This window comes from Podarcis gaigeae, assembly GCF_964106915.1.
Source record: "Podarcis gaigeae genome assembly, chromosome: 12".
Lineage (NCBI taxonomy): Eukaryota > Metazoa > Chordata > Lepidosauria > Squamata > Lacertidae > Podarcis > Podarcis gaigeae.
In genome coordinates this window covers 56,705,365-56,724,258 of record NC_139688.1, presented here as the reverse complement: position 1 = coordinate 56,724,258, position 18,894 = coordinate 56,705,365, and the positions used below count along the sequence as shown (strand labels likewise).

Genomic DNA, 18,894 nt, shown 5'->3' with positions numbered 1-18,894 from the left:
GCCTGAACAAGTCAAAATTTATTGTACTGTATTGCCCTTTTTTGCACATCAGGAAATTGTTTGACGTGATCCAAGTTGCCGTTTTGCTTGTGAGTCAGTGAAGGACTATTTTAAGAAACTGAAAATCAACTCAGGATGCTTTGCAACAAACTGCAAAGAGAATCTTCTGTCTGGTAGTACAGTTGCGTAGGCAGGCAGGTTTTTAGTGCATAAAGAAAATGGAATAGACTATTTCATAATTTATTTACTTCATAAAGTTTTACACACCTCTTGATTGTAAAAAAAAAAAAAAGCACCTCAAAGCAGTTTACAAAAAGATAAAAACAGTAAAATTGGAAAAAATTGACAACCCTACTTTAAGAATACAAAAGTTGAAATACTACTAAAAACAGATTAAAATTGCCCCATCTTTTGAAGCAGGCTTGTTTGAACAGGAATGTTTTTAGCAGGCATCAAAAGGAACACAGTGGTGTCACCTGCTTGATCTCAGTAGGCAAAGTGTAGGAGCTGCCACACTAAACAACTGAGGTCTTATAAATGGAGAACGGGTCTTGCGTGGCACGTCTAGTAGTTGGCAATTCTGCCAATCATTTACAGGATTTGCTTGTGCTTCCCTTGTGCGTCTCAGCACACCTATGCAGTCCTGCAAATTTGGAAATAGACAATCAATCAATCAATCAATCAATCAATCAGGCCTAAATAATTTCCTGTGGCCATATGTTGTTGCCTGTTGAAATCCTGTTTTTGATCTTTGGGAAGCCCCGTATACTAAGGATTGAGGATCATTTCACACATTGCAATGATGATGATGATGATGATGATGATAATTTATACCCCACCCATCTGGCTGGGTTTCCCCAGCCACTCTGGGCAGCTCCCAACCGAATATTAAAAACACAATACAGCATTATTGTACAGCTGCCTTGCTGTTGATCATAGCTCCTGGGGTGTGTCTGTGTGATCCAGCATGTGGCAATGGGTGCTAATTGTATTACATTTTTTATCAAAGCTTGAAACATCTTGGCGTATACCTTAAAATGTAATGTTATGAACTGGCACTAAGTTCTGCAGTTGCCCTCTTGAGCCGTGACTATTCCCGTAGGGTTTGAGCAGGTTCACTTCCCGCAGAATTATGCCTTTAAAAAGTAGAGTCTGAATCTCTTTTTCCTGGTGCTCTGAACTCAGTGAACCAAACAAACAGAAATTTGTGAAATGCCTTATAAACACACTGCCCCCCCCCCCCATAAGAGAATGCTATGCTGAACTCTATGGAGCACATGAATAACCATGCTACTGTCTAATTATGCTTTGCAGCACATAACAGGGTGTACAAATGAGGTTTTCAACACTGTCCTTCTTTCCCCTGTTCTCAGACGCTTCCCTGGGATTTATGGACGGTAAGTTGGTTTCTTTATCTTTGCATGTTGTGTTTTTATTGTTGTTCATTACTACGGTGCCATAGGTATGCAAGGCGCTTTATGTATCGACACGAGAAGAAAGGATGGGTTTCAGCCCTGAGGAGTATGTAGTCTAAATTTTGACAGCAGAGGGAGACAGAGAAGGGGAAATAAATGAGTAACAGAATGACTGGGCGAAAATGCAGTTATGTAAAATAAGAATGTTGTTAGATTTGGAGGTGGAAAGACCAAGGGTGTCATCCTGCTCTGGTGTCCTGCTTGAACAATGGACTTTTGCTTGCACAAATAGGACTTACCTTTTCCCCTCCCCTCTGCTGCCACCTCCGCCCACTGTGCATCCCAAATCTGCTCCACAGGACTTTGGGGGTCCTTTGGAGGAGACTGAAGGGCAGGAGGAGGGGAGGGAGGGAGGGAGGGAGGGAGGAAGGAAGGAAGGAAGGAAGGAAGGAAGGAAGGGTTCTAATAGACCTGCTGATGTGATGTTGGAACTTCCTGAGAGGTTTTCTGTGCCTGCGTTTCTATATACCCAGAAGCTTTGAAATTGTCTTCACATAGTGGGATGAGATATCTGCAATTGGCCTATGGTAGCAAACGTGTAGTATTATTTACTAGGGAAAACAAAGCATCCCTGCGTAAAAAAAGAAACCACTTCTCCAGAATTGGTTTGGAAAGGTTAATAACTTCCACCTGCACATTAATGATCTTTCCAGAGATGTGAAGGCCGGGGGGGAGGGGACCAAGAGCAAATCCTGTTTTTTTCTCACCCCCCCATTTCCCCCTCTCCCCAATTTTTCAGAAACAAATAGGGGGGAAACCCAGAAAAACTGAGTGGTGGGTGGGAACTAAGGCTCCCCACCATTTTGTGTGTCTTCTCCCCCTGCCATACTCCCCCTGCAGTAAATGCAGCGATTACTTCAGCCATATTAGTGCTGTAGAATCTGAAACTCAGTCTGATTATTTTCTTGGACTTATTAAGTCCTGGCTTTGAACAATTCTGAATGAACCTTCTTTACCAAGAACCCAAGGAAAATTTGTCTTAGTTTGTCTAGTGTTACAAATCACAACCATGTGGGCTCATTCAAATTTAGTTGTAGTTCATGGATTTGGCTGTATAAAACTGGTCTCTTTATATGGTTAGGATGGTAATTACTGGCATGGAATGTGGCATCAAATGTGGTGTACATCGTGGAAGTGAAATTTCTCTCTTGAAGCTTCTCGTGAGAAAATCCTTAGAACGATTTCATTTTATCCTCAAAAAAATGTTCTGTGAGGCTGAGAGATAAAAATTGGTTTGGGTTACCCATTGAGATTTGGGATGGAATGGGGCTTGACTCAAACCAGGTGTGCTATGCTATATTAGGGTTGCCGTATTTCAAAATGTAAAAAACTAGGACACCCCAAAAGGGAACCCCCAAGATTGTTGAGGACCCTGATCTCCTACAAATAGGAGCACTGGGTGCATGGCAGCAGTTCCTATCAAGGCTGGCAACCTTTTTGGATTAGTGGGCACATTCTGAATTTTGAGAGAGTGCTGGGGGTGTCACTCATAAAATGGCTACCATGCAGTGGGCATGGCATAACACAAAATGGCTGCCATGGGGAGTGTGGCATAACACAGAATCAGAAAGACAGCCACTCAATTCTCGTTTTATTGATTTGGTTTTCTTCTGTACAGACAAGCAATGAACTGGTGCAGCCGGTAAGCAGAACTCCTCTCTTTCACCTGCCAAAGCTTCTCTTTAGATAGATAGCTACTGTCTCCAAATATCTGTTTCTCCCACAAACATTGCAAGCTGTGTTTAAATTCCTTAATTTAGCAGTTGCATTTCATTTCTAAGCTAAAGTTGCTGTAGTAAAATACTGAATTTTGTGTTTTCTCATCAAGACCACCTTTATCTTTTTCATCTTGTTTTTTTCTTTGCTTTTCTGTCTGCCTAAAGCCTGATTCTTCAAAAAGTCTTTCCTTGTGTAACCTGGTCATGGAGGAAAACCCAAACAATTGGTCAACAGAAGATGTTAACAAACCCCAAACTGATCTAGGCTCGCTCAACTTGGGCCTAGATGGTAGTACAGCCAGTGAGAGCCAGGAAAGAGCTGCAGGTCTTCCTTTGCCTTTCCCTGAGGCAGAGCAAGCCTCAACAGCATCATCTGTTGCACTGGCTACTACTACTTGGCCTGCTGTAGGCGAGCAAGAGGATGGTGCATCTTGGACAGCTTCCGTAGATGGAAACCAAACCACTTTCCCGGAACTGTACTTGGACACTAGTCACGTTGCAGACAGTGGCACAGATTTGGTGGAGTCTAACAAGCCTTTAGTGAGCGAAACTTTGGCTGAGAGGCCTACAGTGGGAACTGATAGCTTTTTGGACGGAGACCCGTTTAATGTGGCAAAGTCAGAAGAAGAGAAGCAGGAAACAGAAGAGTCTTTGTGGGCAAATGTGGAGCCATGTGAAAAGGTAGAAACCAGAGATGTTAGCCTCAAGAAACTAAACTACACAGAGGAGTTTGAAGAGAGAGAGAAAGGCTACACTGAAATAGGACATCTTGAGGCCTTAGGAGACCGTGAAACCCTAAAAAGCACTGAGATAGAGTCTATCGGGGATTCAGAACATAATAATGGGCAAGGAGAGACAACTGGTGGTAGTTACCTTCAGGAATTTGGCCTAGAATTTAATGGGGATGCTCTGCTTTCAGGGACAAGAGAAAGAGATGCTGAGGATGTAGTGAACTTAGGGTTGGGGTGTGAGGTGAGTGACGGTAAATCTGTAGAATATAGTGGGTCTGAACCTGAAAATGGTTTCGGTCCCTGGAATCGGGATCAAGGAAGAGTGTGTGTGGGTGGCCTACCACTTTCTGGGAACACAGCCACCAAATGCACACAGGAAAGAGAAATGGCAGGTATTACGGGATTGGCTGACCTAGATGTCAGAGACAAATCTACTGCAGAGGTTGGAAATCCTGTGTGTGGTGATGAGTTATGTGGTGCAGAAGAGCCCAATAAAGAGATTGAAGACCATAGCAGCAGCAGCAGCAGCCGCCCTCAAAAGAGTAATATGACTGGTGAATGTCAAGCTACCTTGATGCCCTTTGAGAAGGAGATGGTTCTGCAGCCTGGTTCTGCTGACGCAGCTGGTGCAAACCTTGATAATTCTTGGCTAGGTGATGTGGAAGATAAATTTGTAGACAGGGAAGCATTTTGTGTGGCTGAAGAACTTAATAGTAATGTTAGTTTCCCTGAAGCGTTGGAAACAGATCCCTGGCAAGCCAATTGGGATCCAACAGTTAATACTGATTCCTGGGGGTTTTCTAGCGAGACAAATGGGTTTGATGACTGGCCCTTTCCTCCCAAACAAGACACCGTGGATGGAAACGTGGAGATTTCCTGGCCAAGTTTTAATGATAAGTGGTCTACGCAAGACTTGGGAGGTATAGATAACTCTTGGGGAGCTGTGGGTGTAACACCAAGTCACCAGAATCAGGAGGCACCTTTAAAGCAAGGAACATCTGGGGAACAGGCAAATGTTAGCAGCTGTGGAACAAGCAAGGAGATAGGTAGGCCTATGGTCCTGTTCCAAATGGGAAATTCCAGAAATGCTAGCACCGAGAGCTCAACTAGTCCCAAAGACAATGAGACCAACAGCTCAGATTTATCTGAAGATGAAATTGCTAACCGGAGATATGGATTGTTGTACCAGGAAATAGAGGCTGATAAAGAAGAGGTACCTACCCCAGTGTGTAGCATAGTCTAGAAATGAGAGTTCCTTAGGTCATATATACATATATATAACCTTGTGTTTTATGGACAGTCCTTCTTTTATGTGCTCCCCCCTTGCCCTCTTTTGCTAACTTAATGGTCATACGAACATGCCAAATTTGGCAGAGTTCAACCACATAGTTCTACTGGCTGACCAGAAAGAGGTGGCTGTTGAACACACCATCTGATTTTACCATGTCTCGTTATTTTTGAATTTTGTGTTTTCTAATATGATACATGAACCTCCAGTCTTTTCAAACTCTTTAATGTGAATCACTATTCTTTTCCTTTTCTTTTTTTTAGCCATTTAACATAGCTTCATACTGCTTGTCAGAAGTGTCACTCTTTCCCTTCACTTTTTATATTTTTGATTTTTTTTATTGTGCTTTTTGTAATGTGCAAGCAAGAGTTTGTAAAAACATTATTTAGTCCTTTTTTATCTGAATGCAAGACTAACAACCATTTTGTTCTGATTTCCAATTCTGCTCAGGCATCCAGCAGCGCCTTTAATGGATTCACACAGGTAAGAAGTCACATTGTTTAAAAGAGAGCATGTCCTCTTGAGACAAGAAAGAGGACTGGAATTTGGGAGCAATGGGATGAAAGATGTATAATGCACTATTTTCAGGTTAGCAATATCATGCTCAATGGCATAAAGCCAATGCAAATGTAGATTGTAAATAGGTTGGTCATGGACTGGCTGAACACTATGGGGTGGTGGGAGGCAACAGTTGGGTAGCCCCCGAGGGAAGAAGGCTCAGAGCCAGGGATTGGTGGTGGGACGACGAGGAGGAGTCAGAGGGAGAAGAGAGAGCAGACTGGGAGGAGGAGGTGTCGGAAGCTGAAGAGGCAACAGGGTTGAGTGAGCAGGAAGAGGCTGTGGCAGAGAGCAGTGCAGAAGCAGAGACTGGAGAGGAGGGGCGGCAAGAGGCAGAGTTGAGACAGGCTGCTGAAGAAGCCAGGAAGTCTCCCCCTCCTGCTGTGACCAGCTCCCTTTCCCATTGGTCTTCCAGGGCCAGGAGAAATAGGAAGAGGGTGGAGCAGAGACAGACAAGGTGATGATGTCTCAGATTGCTTGGGAAGGGCCTGGTAGAGGAGGAGACATGGGGAAATGTGAGAAGACCTTTGGTCCCCACAACTGCCTCATTAGGGAATATCTACCAGGAAGAGCTGCTGTGCTCACTAGGCCTGGCCTCCTGAGCTCTTTTCTTTCCTGAATAAAGAGTTAACTTCACTGATACCATCTGAGTTATTATTGACCTGCTGTCTCGCAGTTGGCTTGGGTATTTGTTTGAAAATGTGTTTGGCTAGGAGCTTCCTTTCCAACTTGCTTCCGCCTGGCATGTGGCCTGTTTTATAGCTTCAGAGCTTTGTTGGTTCTGTGCTGTTTGTATGGAGCTTGTTGTTTTACTGTACTGCATTCAGCATGAATAATTTTTATTTAAGCCTCTAATACAATGCCCTGGAATCCATTTTTCTGAACAGCAATCTAGAAATCTAGTAATTACTTGATTAAATCACATTCAAAAGGCAGGTATTTAACATTTTCATCAGTTTTCCCACACCTTCTTTGCTGTAAGAATGTTGATTAGCATGGCTATGGTCATAAAACTGCTTGCAAAAGAAAAGCAGTTTGAAGTTTGCCATCTTGCATCAAATCGTCTAAACTACCGAGTCTCATTTTTTACCAGCTAGTAAAGTTTTATAGCCTACCTTTCGATCACACCATCTTCAAAGAGGCTTGCAACAGATGAAACATAAGGCCAGGCTAGCTTTCTTCTTGCTATGATGTCGTTGTGTGTTTTCATATCAGAACTTGTCTGTGAATGAAGCTATTGGTGACTGAACTTACAAATATGCATCAAAGATGAGTGCAATAACAGAAGTGAAATATACTCCTTGCATTCATATAAGGAAGTAGCTATTGAAGAAAACCCTGATACCCAGAAGTAATATAAAATCTTCAGCAGCATTTAGTATTGTCTCAGTATTAATTGAAGTTGGTAACAAACAAAACTTGATTAAATCCAGCCAAGGATAATACATGGCTCTATTGAAATCAATAGCAAATGTCACGTGGGATCCTATAATGGTGGGTTTTGACAGGGAAATAGTTTCACAAACACCCTGCAAAATGAAAAAGCAGCTTGCAAATGAATAAAGTGCTCAAGGGTTGCTACGCTAATAAACAAAATATAATCTATTTTATAGGGCATCCATATTCATATCCAACATACAAAAGGAATTGAATGAAACCCATCAGGTTAATAATATAAATGTTCTGGATAGAAACAATTTTTAATGGAGTCTAATAATGTGCATGTTCAAGAATGATACATTTGATCGTAAAAACCCACTTGATTTTATATAGACTGATGAAGCAAAGGTTTTGCAGATTACACTCCCAATTCAGTCTTAGAAAGGCCAAAGCTGTTTTGACTTCCATCTTTAAACAATGGCCATCTTACAATCAACATGGGGGGGGGGATCAAGTGGACTTCTAAAATTCAGTCTGAGGACTGTGGAGTGGAAAAAATTAAATAAAACAAATAGGCAAAACAAAACTGTGTGCTGCTTTGGGGACCTTTGGATAGAAGAGTGGCATATTAAGCAGGTATAAACCAACAAATTAATGCAAGATGATCATTTTGTCATACATAATTGGATTCTGGGACAATTTACAAGCTTATCCTTAATTTTCTGTGTACCCTTTTCCTAACCCTATATCCTTAGGATACCTCCCTATTCTCAATGCAAGCAAGCCAGAATGTGATGGACAACTTGGTAAGTTGCTGTTTTTGTGCCGTTTGTTAAAATGGGTGTTTCAGTCCTTTCTGTTCTCCTCTGTTATTTGTGAGGCCTTCTGCTCCATTGACTTGCATTCTCTGGTTGTATGGAGTATGGAACATGAAGAACATGGGCTAACCAAGCAGACTTGGTTGCGTGGCTTGCGGAAAGAGTCTTGGCAGGTCCTGCTTTCGGAAGAAGCACATGGTGTGCTGGGCTCTATGTGCCCAAACCAATATGCTTAAAATGTGCAACAACAAATTATGAGCCAGCAGGGTTAGTAGCCTGGATAGCCTTTCCCTCCACGAACTTGTCAAATCCTCTTTTAAAGCTTGTCTCTCTGCTCAGCCAATGTGGGGAGAGAACAGGTGAACAGTTAAGTGTGCGTCTCCTCCTGCCTTTGGAAGAGAGCCAGACTCATGGGGAAATGAAGGGCAAGTTATTCCTTCCCATTCTTTCTCAGACTTTTGGGGACATCTTACCGTAACAAGGATTTTTAGGACTGTACAGTGGACGCTTGGGTTGCGAACATGATCCATGCGGGAGGCACGTTCACAACCCGCAGCGCCATGTCTGCACATGCATGAGTCATGATTTGGTGCTTCTGCGCATGTGCCAAGCGCCGAAACCCGGAAATAACCCGTTCTAGTACTTCCAGATTCGGCGCAGTGCGCAAACCGAAAACATGTCTGTAACCCAAGGTCTGACTGTACTGATCCTGGTCCCACAATGCCCGGCATTCTTTAATGCGTGTCATTTGTTATCTACCTTTCAAAAAACAAAACTCCCCATCACATCCTGAATTCAATAACTGAAGGCTGAGACGGAAGAAGCTCCACCTTCAGAGCCCCAAGCAGAGGAAGCCCCAAGTGCCCCAGAGGTGACTGACACTGCTCCCGAGGCAGAAGCCCAGCCTGGCGAGGCTGCTGAGCCAGCGGTTGACGCTGTGGTGAGTGACTGGTGCGCCAGGTGCCCTCACACTCGCCCAAAGAGCCTTGCCATGTGCGTACGCATCACATTTCATCCCGCCTTCTCCATTTTCACCTTTCTTGGGCTTTAGAGCTGGTTAATGCAAGAGTCCGGGTTCAACAGAAGGAGCAGTTTCCACCGGGGCTCTGGACTCGGGGAGACCAAAGTTCAAATTCCATCCTCAGTTTCGGCTCTCAATGGATCTCCTCTTGGACAAATGACTTGTAAAATGGGTGACTTGAATCTGAGAAGGTTGTATGTGGCTAGGGGTCCCAGAGGAAGGATGCACTTTCGTATCTGGGATGTAAGATAGATAGGTGTTGTATATATTGTTTGCATTTTGCATTTAAAACAATGCTAAAGGCTGCTTACAATATGGAAAGATTGACATAGTTACAAACATAGCAAAGTACAGTGGTGCCTCACAAGACGAAATTAATCCGTTCCGCGAGTCTCTTCGTCTTGCGGTTTTTTCGTCTTGCGAAGCACGGCTATTAGCAGCTTAGCGGCTATTAACGGCTTAGCGGCTTAGCGGCTATTAACGGCTTAGCGGCTTTAAGAAAAAGGAAACAAACTCGAAAGAACTCGCAAGACGTTTCGTCTTGCGAAGCAAGCCCATAGGGAAATTCGTCTTGCGGAACGACTCAAAAAACGGAAAACTCTTTCGTCTTGCGCGTTTTTCGTCTTGCGAGGTACCACTGTATTCATAAGAATAAATAAAACACAACAAAGACTACATAACCAAACTGAACAATTTCCACAAAAAAATAAAGATACAAAAAATTATTATCAATAGCAGCAAAAACTCCCAACAAACCTCCCCCCCCCCCAAATACCCTAGTCCTTGCTGGGCAGCAGCAGTTATGAAGTCCATCAGGCCCTGCCCTGGGCCAGGTGGAGAGAGGCAGGAACAGGGCCCTCAGGTGTCAGGATTGATGGCGCTGGATGCCTTTGGTCAGGTATGTGTCACTGTGCAGATCCAGATGCTTGTCTGCATCCCCACCTGTACATCTTAGGCAGTGGCTAATATGGAGACCATACATATAATTTGAACCATTGCATGTCCTGAGATTTCAGGTGTTGCATCAACCATCTGAGCACTGCAGCATGGACATTTGGGGACATTTCATATGGGGACTGCAATGCCTCCACTTTACCTTGCTGCAAGAAGAAACCACTGCTGTGAGGATGAATTTATGCTAGAAAGCCCCATGCGATTGTTTTTTCTTGGCATTCTCTCACAACACAACTTTCGTATGGGTGCTGCTCACACAGGGCTGGTGCACGCATAAAGGTTCATGATGTAATCATTGCATCATCAGAGATGGCACACTCCCACAAATAGAACAGAAAGAAAATGCATAATCAGCTGATAAAAGTTTTGCGGTGTTGACAGCTTCCGTGTTCACCTGTGGATCACACAGTGACTGAAATATATATTTATTTAGCACCATCTGTGTGCATGGGACGTGGGTGGCGCTGTGGTCTAAACCACAGAGCCTAGGGCTTGCCAATTGGAATGTTGGCGGTTCGAATCCCCGCAACAGGGTGAGCTCCCATTGCTCGGTCCCTGCTCCTGCCAACCTAACAGTTCGAAAGCACGTCAAAGTGCAAGTAGATAAATAGGTACTGCTCCGGCGGGAAGGTAAACGGCGTTTCTGTGCGCTGCTCTGGTTTCGCCAGAAGCGGCTTAGTCATGCTGGACACATGACCCAGGAAAACTGTCTGTGGACAAATGTCAGCTCCCTCAGCCTATAGGGCGAGATGAGCGCCGCAACCCCAGAGTCATTCGCGACTGGACTTAACGGTCAGGGGTCCCTTTACCATTTTTTGTGCATGGCACTTTTCAGAAAACAGAGATACCCAGTGCTTACTCCAAGGTAGACAAAATCTAAGATAGACCAAGAGAAACAGCAGAGAAAGGGGAGAAATAGAGATATGGGCAGGCAGAATATGTGATTATTTCAACCCCACAAACTTTGATACCCTCTAAATGTAAGTTTTCGTTTGTGCGCCCCCCTAAAATGTGAACAGTCTAAACCTCTGGGTCAGTGGAAGCTTTTTAGGGTGCTTCTGGACCAGAATTCCATAGTGTCCATCTGGTGTGTTTCATTATATCCCGTTGCCCCTATGGCGCTCTTTGTGTTTCCAGGAAACTAGCGCTTTTTCTCTCTGGAAAACAAAAAATCCAGCCTAAACCTGCCGGCCTTAAAGTGCTCGTTTGGTATAACTGTTAATATCAGGGAGTAGTTTTAGTACGTTAGAAAATAAGTACACTGTTGAAATACAGCAATTGTACTTGTTGCTAAGTCTTAAGGCTATTCAAGTGTCTCCAGAAGTTTTAAAGAGAGAGCCTGAAAGGTCTCTTTGCGGGGATAGTTCAGGCTTTGATAAAATTTGATGTATAGAGACCATATAAAAGGTAAAGGTACCCCTGCCCGTATGGGCCAGTCTTGACAGACTCTAGGGTTGTGTGCTCATCTCACTCTAAGGCTGGGAGCCAGCGCTGTCCGCAGACACTTCCGGGTCATGTGGCCGGCATGACAAGCTGCATCTGGCGAGCCAGCGCAGCACACGGAACGCCATTTACCTTCCCGCTAGTAAGCGGTCTCTATTTATCTACTTGCAGCTGGGGGTGCTTTCGAACTGCTAGGTTGGCAGGCACTGGGACCGAGCGACGGGAGCGCACCCCGCCGCTGGGATTTGAACCGCCAACCTTTCGATCGGCAAGTCCTAGGCGCTGATGCTTTTACCCACAGCGCCACCTGCGTCCCTATAGAGACCACATGGTGTCCTTCAAAAGCAGCATCCCTGTGCCCTCTCCTTTCTCCTCCAGGAATGTTAGTACGACTGATGGTGTGGTGTTGCTGTACTGCTTAATTTCCCACCCTGCACAAACAGTGCCAAACGCAGTAGGACTTGGATGGGGAAGCTCCCTGCATGGCGATGCGTGCCGTTTTGTATGGGTTAATTTCGAAGAGGAAAATGAGTTCCGGGGTTGGTGCTTTCTGTGGCAGCCACGTGTGGGTTAATGGGAATTTGCCAAGCCAGACTAGTGGTCCATCTACCTCAGTATTGTCTACACTGACCACCAGCAACTTTCCAGGAACCAGTGCAATTTTTCTAGAAAAAGAGGAGCTGGAACTCACTGTGAACACCTCCCTTGTTCTCTTAGAATGGCAATGGTACCCACCTGAGAGGTGCCGGAATGGAGTTATATCCATTTCTCTCAGTTGCTTCTATGACACCTAATTCCAGTCATAGAAAGATGCTTTTCTGTTATTCATAGGAAATAAGGGCTTCCTTGACCTGCTTACTGTAGACCATTATTCAAATATATGTGCTCATAAATACATGCGATGTTGCTACTTGTACAATAAAGCTTTTCACAGATACATTTGTGCAACTAACTCACACTTGGAAAGCAAATAAGGAAAGTCCAACCTCAGCTGTGACAGCTCCAAAAGAATTAATGATATGAAAAAGGGGGTTATATAACACTAACATTTTAACAGGATAATGCTGTGAGGTTTCCATAGCAATGAATGCAGCTTTCAGCCGCTGATTCGTCCTGGCATCTGGACATGTTTGGAGTTTGTGAAGCAACTACAAGCAATGCTAGATTTTTATTTTTATTTTTTTGAAATGATAAAGACTGGATAGAATATTCTGGATAGAATATGAAATCCTTTATGAGAAAATTAGCTTGTTAGCTTTAACTGAAGTCTACAAAGCCTCATTTCCAAGGTGTAGTTAGAGATTTGGAATAACATGATCCAGGTTTAGATTTTGATAGGCGCTACAATTCATAAGCCATGCAATATATTTGCCATTCACACACACGACTTTTACAGGCTCTTGTACAGCTGTACTTCAAGAGCACTGTAAATGTTTGCTGACCAGCTATTTTAAGAGTCTTCCTAAAAATCCACAGTTCAACCAAAATACAGTCTATTTTAAGTCCCATTATTTCAGTGGGGAAGTTAAAATATATACCTGACACTCTCTAGTTCAATAAATAAGCAAATGGCTCACTCCATTGATTACAGGATTTAATGATCATCTTCAAAGAAGCCAAGGGCTTTTCTCAGGGCTATAAAAATACTTTGGATTCTGAATGGCTAGGGTTGGTTCTAAAGAGCCAGGATTTTAGCCACTCGTTTTGGAGGGCTGAAATTCAGATTTCTTGACACATTTTATGATGGGCAATCAAGGCCTTGGGATTTTTCATTCTAGAGTCACGCTGCTTTTGCCTTCCACTGGAGTCCAGGGGGAATCCCTAACAGTTCTCAGCATGTTAATATATTGATAACAACTCTGAGAATATTGTGAAATAGGAGTGGCTTGGATCTTCCTCGCATCATCATTCTCATCATTACAAGGCTGAAATCCATGCTTCTCCTTCATCACCTGCCCCCAACCTCCATTCCTCTACTTGCCGCCTGATCTTCCAAACATGCTTGCACAACATCCTACCACTCGGTGCCATTGCCTAATACTATAAATGCTTTTGATGCACCCCACTCCATTTTCATGCAGTGCGCAATGCTAATATTTCTGACATTGGTGCTATAAACATGTCTCTGGTTTTATGAAGGCTGCCATGGAGGAAGGGACAAAGGAGGCACCAGAACTTGCTGAGAAAGAGTGTGAGGTATGTATGAGCAGCAGAATAGGTGGTTGTTTCGGGATAAAGGCTAGATGTTGTCCATTTACATCACTATCCAGCCAAAGGGAAGCACTTTTAAGACTCGGACAGTTGATCACATGCTTTTCCTTTCTGTTGAGAAGAGGGCTTCACTTTGCCTGGCTGCAGCCTTTGGTTATATCTAATCACGTTGCTTTGTGTTGGTGTCTAAATATTTTGTATCCGTATGCGATTTTATGGCCAGTGGGTGTTTGGGCTGTCATCAGTCCGAACCAGAAGAATTGTCAGGTCTGGGTTGACATCCTGTCGCTTGCTGCAGGGACCTACTGCAACTTTACAAACAATATTGTGTAGATGCTACAGGAGATCTGTAGGAATAATATTTGGCTTTCTTTGCTCCTGTTGTAGTTACAGATGGATTCTGTAATACAAGGTCCTGATGGAGCTGAGGCTGTTGCTCCTGGAACTGAGGCTGGTGAAGTTGCTGCTTCTGCTGAAGGAGTTGGGGAAAGTGACATAGCTGGCACTGAAGAAAAAGCAGGGGAATCTCAGGTAATCACCAGCATACAAGTGCTTCTCTCCTCGGCTTCTTTTTGTGTGGTTTTAGGAATTCCATCATCCTGCCTACATTCCAAAACTCTAACCAATTTCATACTACTTCAATGGACACAGGTTGCTTCAAATAATTCTGACAATCGTGACTGTGATGGAGAGAATTCTTTTCAAGATCCCTCACCATCCTTCATAATGCCCAGGGTTTCCTGGGAAGGCGTGTCAATTACACAGATTTAAACTATTCTTGAAACCATTCTTGTAAATAGTTTGAGACGGTGCAGATTTTTAAAAATATATTATTTTTAATTTGTCTAATTTCTAAATTGTGTATTTTGATTCTATAAGCCTTTGGCAAGCCTGCTAAAGCTTTCCCCACCCCAATATGGGTTATATGTTGAACTGAAATTGTAAAGGGGGTGATTTTTGCACCATTAGATGTCTAATTGCACAAGCTTTTAGTTCTCATCATTGTGGAAGAAATATTAGGCAACAAGGGCACGTTTGTTAAGATTCAGAAATAAAAGTTGGTGCCTATTTTTCTAGGGTCATGAACCAGAAAGCTTTAATGTTTACTGTCATGCTTCTATAATTTTTTTTCTATCACCTTTTAAAATAAAGTTCAATGCAGAATATGAAAATATGAGCAAATATTGTCTGTTCACATGTCCTAAATAGCTCATTTCCCTGGTACCTCATTCCTCTCTTACTTTTTGGCCTTTGTCAAAGACTACGTCAAAGGCCTTCTCAGTTACTCATCAAAAATAAACATTGCCAGTTATGGGCACAATCCAGCCCAACCGAAAGCTTTGCTTAAGTGGAAAAGAGAAAGCCAATACACCTTTGAACTGATTTTGCTGGAGTTTTCAGGTGCAGTTCTTTAGCAAGCTACCAAAGCCCTCTGAAACCGGCACAAGCCGTTGGTTTTTGCCATCTTTAGTATACTAAGCTTTACATCTCCTTGAAAGCACAGGAATTGCAAATGAATTATTGTGGGTTTTTTTAAATCATTCTAGCAGTTTTGTAAAAAAAAAAAGAGAGGGAAAAAACCCATTTGCCCCCACCCTGTAGGGCTGGAATAATTTTTAGTGCAGATGATGATGTTCAAACTGTTCTCCCTGGCACCTTTCCCCTCTAAGGAAAACCTCAGCAGCATCCCCTCAGTAGTAATAGAACCTGCATCAAACAACGAAGCCGATGGAGAAGATCACGAGGTTCTAGTGAACGAAGCTAAAGATGCTGCGGAAGATGTTGGTGCTCAGAGTGCTGAAGGCCCAGCTGGTGAAACTTCAGAGGCTGCAAGTGAGCCCCAAACCACCCAGTCCGCATCTTCTGAGGAACAGCCTGTATCAGCAGATGACAGCATGCCACCGGGCTTCCGCTTTAAGGTTTAATTGAGTGTTTATTTATTCCAGTTTCCTTTGACACTGCATCATGACTTGATTGTGGACCAAGATATGCAGGGGCCATTTGAACCTTCCTTATATGCAGAGGCCATTAAAAAATACAGTTATATCTAGACCCCTTTGTGGAAGTTTGACTTTCACATTCTACTAGTAGGTGAGCAGGCCCATGTCAAGTAGTTATGTTCCCAAGAGCATGTGGACCAGCTAGCCCTAACCGTTGCACAATCAGGTTTCCCAGTCATGTGAAAACCTCTGTCCCTGCTGACATTCAGGCTGTTGGTGTGGATAGCAGGGGCTGCAGCTAATTCACATGCAACTTTGAGGGAATGGCTACTCATGCAGACAATGTGCAAAATATTTGAATAGGGCTCAGGGCTTGTGAATATGGCATAGTTCCATAGCAGTCCCCCCAACAAAAAAGTTCCAACTTGTGACACAGGTTGCAGCCTTTGACTTTCTCAACTTTCATTCACCAAAAGAATACAAAGAGTTTCTAGGTCATTTAGCTGGATATACACTTGTTCATTTGTGGGCAACACTTGCCGAAATGTCAAAAACCAGAGGGGTAGCTAAAGATATGCAATAGCTAGGCCTGCAGTTTTAGCACCCTTTGTAGCTCCTTGTCTCTCATTATACCTAGCAAATTATATATAAGTAGTGGGTATGGCTAGTTTATCACATAGCCTCTTCCTGTAGTTTTCATTGGCAGGCCAAATCATGTGCCATAGCCTCCATGTAGTTTGTGATTAAGAGGCTATGATACTGATTTCCCCATGTATAATGTGGCCCCAATCCTAGCCTTATCCAGGGGGCAGTACTAGACATATCTAACAAACTTTACCACCTGCTTTCAGAAGAAAATATTTTCAGAATATGCCCTAACCTCCACCATATTTCTCCTTTTTCTGCTCTACAGGTTGAAACCCTGCATGATTTTGAGGCAGCCAATAGTGATGAGCTGAACTTGCTCCGGGGAGATATTGTATTAGTAATTCAATCTGTGGCAGAAGCTGATCAGGTAACAGCAAAGGGACTTTGATTCGCTGCATTTTAAAATATCATTTTTTAAAAAATAAATAAATCTTTATGGCCAAATATTTTGAACAAATTTTCAGCTATAAAAATGTGCCTGCCAATAGAAATGTGCATTGTTTGGAAATGGAAATGCTGTAAGAAATAAAATCAAAGGGGGTCACTTAGGTTGCTTCCAGATTGCCTGTTTATTGAGCATACATCTTGGTGTACGCTTATTTGTTTGTGGGCATGTTTTATGATGTTGTGTCACGTGTTATCCCACTCTTATAGGGCAAATGATGGGAACATGCACTGATAACAAATATCAATGGGGGGGGGCTTGTTTTGTTCTGCAACAGCACCAAATCAACTTTAATTCAACTTCCTGAATTTGCTGGTATATGATTGAGCCCCACCTGAAAAGAGCGGTTGTCTGGAAGCGCCTTTACAGTGAATGATAGCCACTTAAACTGACTGGAGATCTACCATAAATAATTTGCTTATTTTGGCTCAGAAATAATGTGAATAGACTGAAAAAAACACTGCCTTTCAGATGGAGGACTTTTTCTCTGCCAGGCAAAGCCTTTTGACGTGTTTAAGCAATACATATAATTGTGACTTTTATAATAGAGGCATTTGAAAACTGGAAATGTTTCTCTCTCTCCTTACAGGAAGCAGGATGGTTAACGGGGATTAAGGAATCTGATTGGCTTCAATACAAGGATGTAGCTACTTATAAAGGACTCTTCCCTGAAAACTTCACCCGTTGTTTGAAGTAGTTCTCAGCTCAGGCGTAATATACGTGGTAGGAAGCTCGGTCCTTGCATTTTGAATTTCTCCAATACACAGGAGCCCACCTTTATAGTCGAGCTGTCATGGTTTACAGACTGGTGCCAGACAAAAACTTGGTGACACATATCAAATGAGCATGACTGCAAGAAGTTAAAGCTAGCATATTCTGAAACAGTATGTGGAAAAAAATGTCCTTATTTGTTCACTTTTACGTGGCAACAGGTTTGTTTGTACTTTGTCAGAGCTATGGTGATCCTATAACCTGATCCTTTCCCATGCAAATCTTGATTAGCCTCCTCAATACCAGAACCTTAACTTCTCTGCACTAATTGTATTGTATTGAGTTGCTGCACTGCAGAAGACTTGATTAGTAAGTAATCCTGTAGTACTGAGGTCAAGCTATTTTAATTTGAGTGTGTTTTTAAAAAAACCTGCAGTTTTTCAATGTTATTTTCAAACGTACATACATACAGACAGACAGAGACATGAAGATGCATTGTATGTGTATATAGAGCATAAGAATCATAGGTGGCCAACTAGAAGCATATGTGCCAGAGTGACATTGACAGCAGGAAGGAATTGAGGTAAAGCTGGACAGGAATTGGAGAATGCACACATCTGGTTATGACAGTAAGGCTACGCACGCCTGCTTGCTGCCTAGGTTAGACTAGAAGGAAATGCCACAATGGGTATGAGTTGCTTATGTACTATAATGTGCCCTAAAGCAATACTATCATACTTTGGCCTTGATTTATGGCATGTTCCCCAAAAGGTTGACCACCACTGATTATATGCATTTGCACATTATCTTACCCAACATTGTAGTTCCTTGATGTAGTATTTGTTCATACAGGCATTTGCTCCGATTGTCTGGCATTACAGTAAAAAATATATGTTCCAACTGGAAACTAGCTGCTCCATTGCCAAAATATTAAGACAGTAATATCTGCATTTGTAATGCAAAATCATCATTCCAAAATGACAAAAATGTTATCAAACTCAAACCTGCTAAAACACCAGGGAAGGCATGGCTCAATCGCCTATATATTACCACCTGCTATACCTAGGGATAAGATAATTATGATAAAGGGTGTTATAATGCTAATTTTCTTACTTTAAAAATTGAATGGGTTGTATGACTAAATAAGATACTAATCTAAGGAAAAGATAAACACAATATATTTTCACTATATGTATTTATGCAGCACACCTTCAACAATCCCTTGAAAGTTTAAAAAATGTATTCTGTATCGATAAGTCATATGTAACTATTATGTTTTCCAGTGTTGTGTCATTCAAAATAAACCTTTGATCAGCTCCAGAAGCAGCTCAGTTGCTTCTCATCACTTGTACTTTTTCATTTGCTTGTGTGTATTAAATATCCTCCCAGTGCCATCATTATGCATCTTGATGAAAACAAAGCAAGTGGCTAAACAACTAGTACTTGCTCTGCAGACAAAAATCTATAATCAGAGGCACAAGGAATGTGGCATGAAGCCTTTGAATGTGAGGTTAGTAAGCAGGAATGACCAAGTCACTGTCCCATATTCATTT

At 42.7% G+C, this 18,894-nt stretch overlaps 2 protein-coding genes across 7 annotated transcripts in view; both read left to right on the top strand.

Annotated features, from left to right (window-relative positions):
* The window catches only part of LOC310828641 (amphiphysin-like), an 86,633-nt gene extending 67,941 nt beyond the window's left edge, over positions 1-18,692 (top strand). For 2 of the 6 annotated variants that reach the window (XM_083706326.1, XM_083706328.1), the window contains 10 exons: positions 1,374-1,397; positions 3,094-3,117; positions 5,663-5,695; positions 7,906-7,956; positions 8,777-8,908; positions 13,526-13,582; positions 13,985-14,146; positions 15,268-15,516; positions 16,451-16,552; positions 17,220-18,692. In XM_083706326.1, the coding sequence (XP_083562452.1) occupies positions 1,374-1,397; positions 3,094-3,117; positions 5,663-5,695; positions 7,906-7,956; positions 8,777-8,908; positions 13,526-13,582; positions 13,985-14,146; positions 15,268-15,516; positions 16,451-16,552; positions 17,220-17,327 (942 nt within the window). In that variant the 3' untranslated portion in view covers positions 17,328-18,692. The remainder of the gene's footprint in view (positions 1-1,373; positions 1,398-3,093; positions 3,118-5,662; positions 5,696-7,905; positions 7,957-8,776; positions 8,909-13,525; positions 13,583-13,984; positions 14,147-15,267; positions 15,517-16,450; positions 16,553-17,219) is intronic. The other 4 variants (XM_083706330.1, XM_083706331.1, XM_083706327.1 and 1 more) reach the window with 3 other exon arrangements.
* Positions 3,124-5,647, top strand: LOC310828648 (uncharacterized protein). The gene has a single exon (XM_083706349.1). It carries the CDS (start codon positions 3,398-3,400, stop codon positions 5,165-5,167), a length of 1,770 nt encoding a protein of 589 aa, XP_083562475.1. The 5' UTR covers positions 3,124-3,397; the 3' UTR covers positions 5,168-5,647.
* Positions 18,693-18,894: the final 202 nt, after the last annotated feature.

Excerpts from the sequence above, each read along its gene's own strand:
- LOC310828648 (XM_083706349.1), top strand. The coding sequence starts at position 3,398 with ATGGAGGAAAACCCAAACAATTGGTCAACAGAAGATGTTAACAAACCC.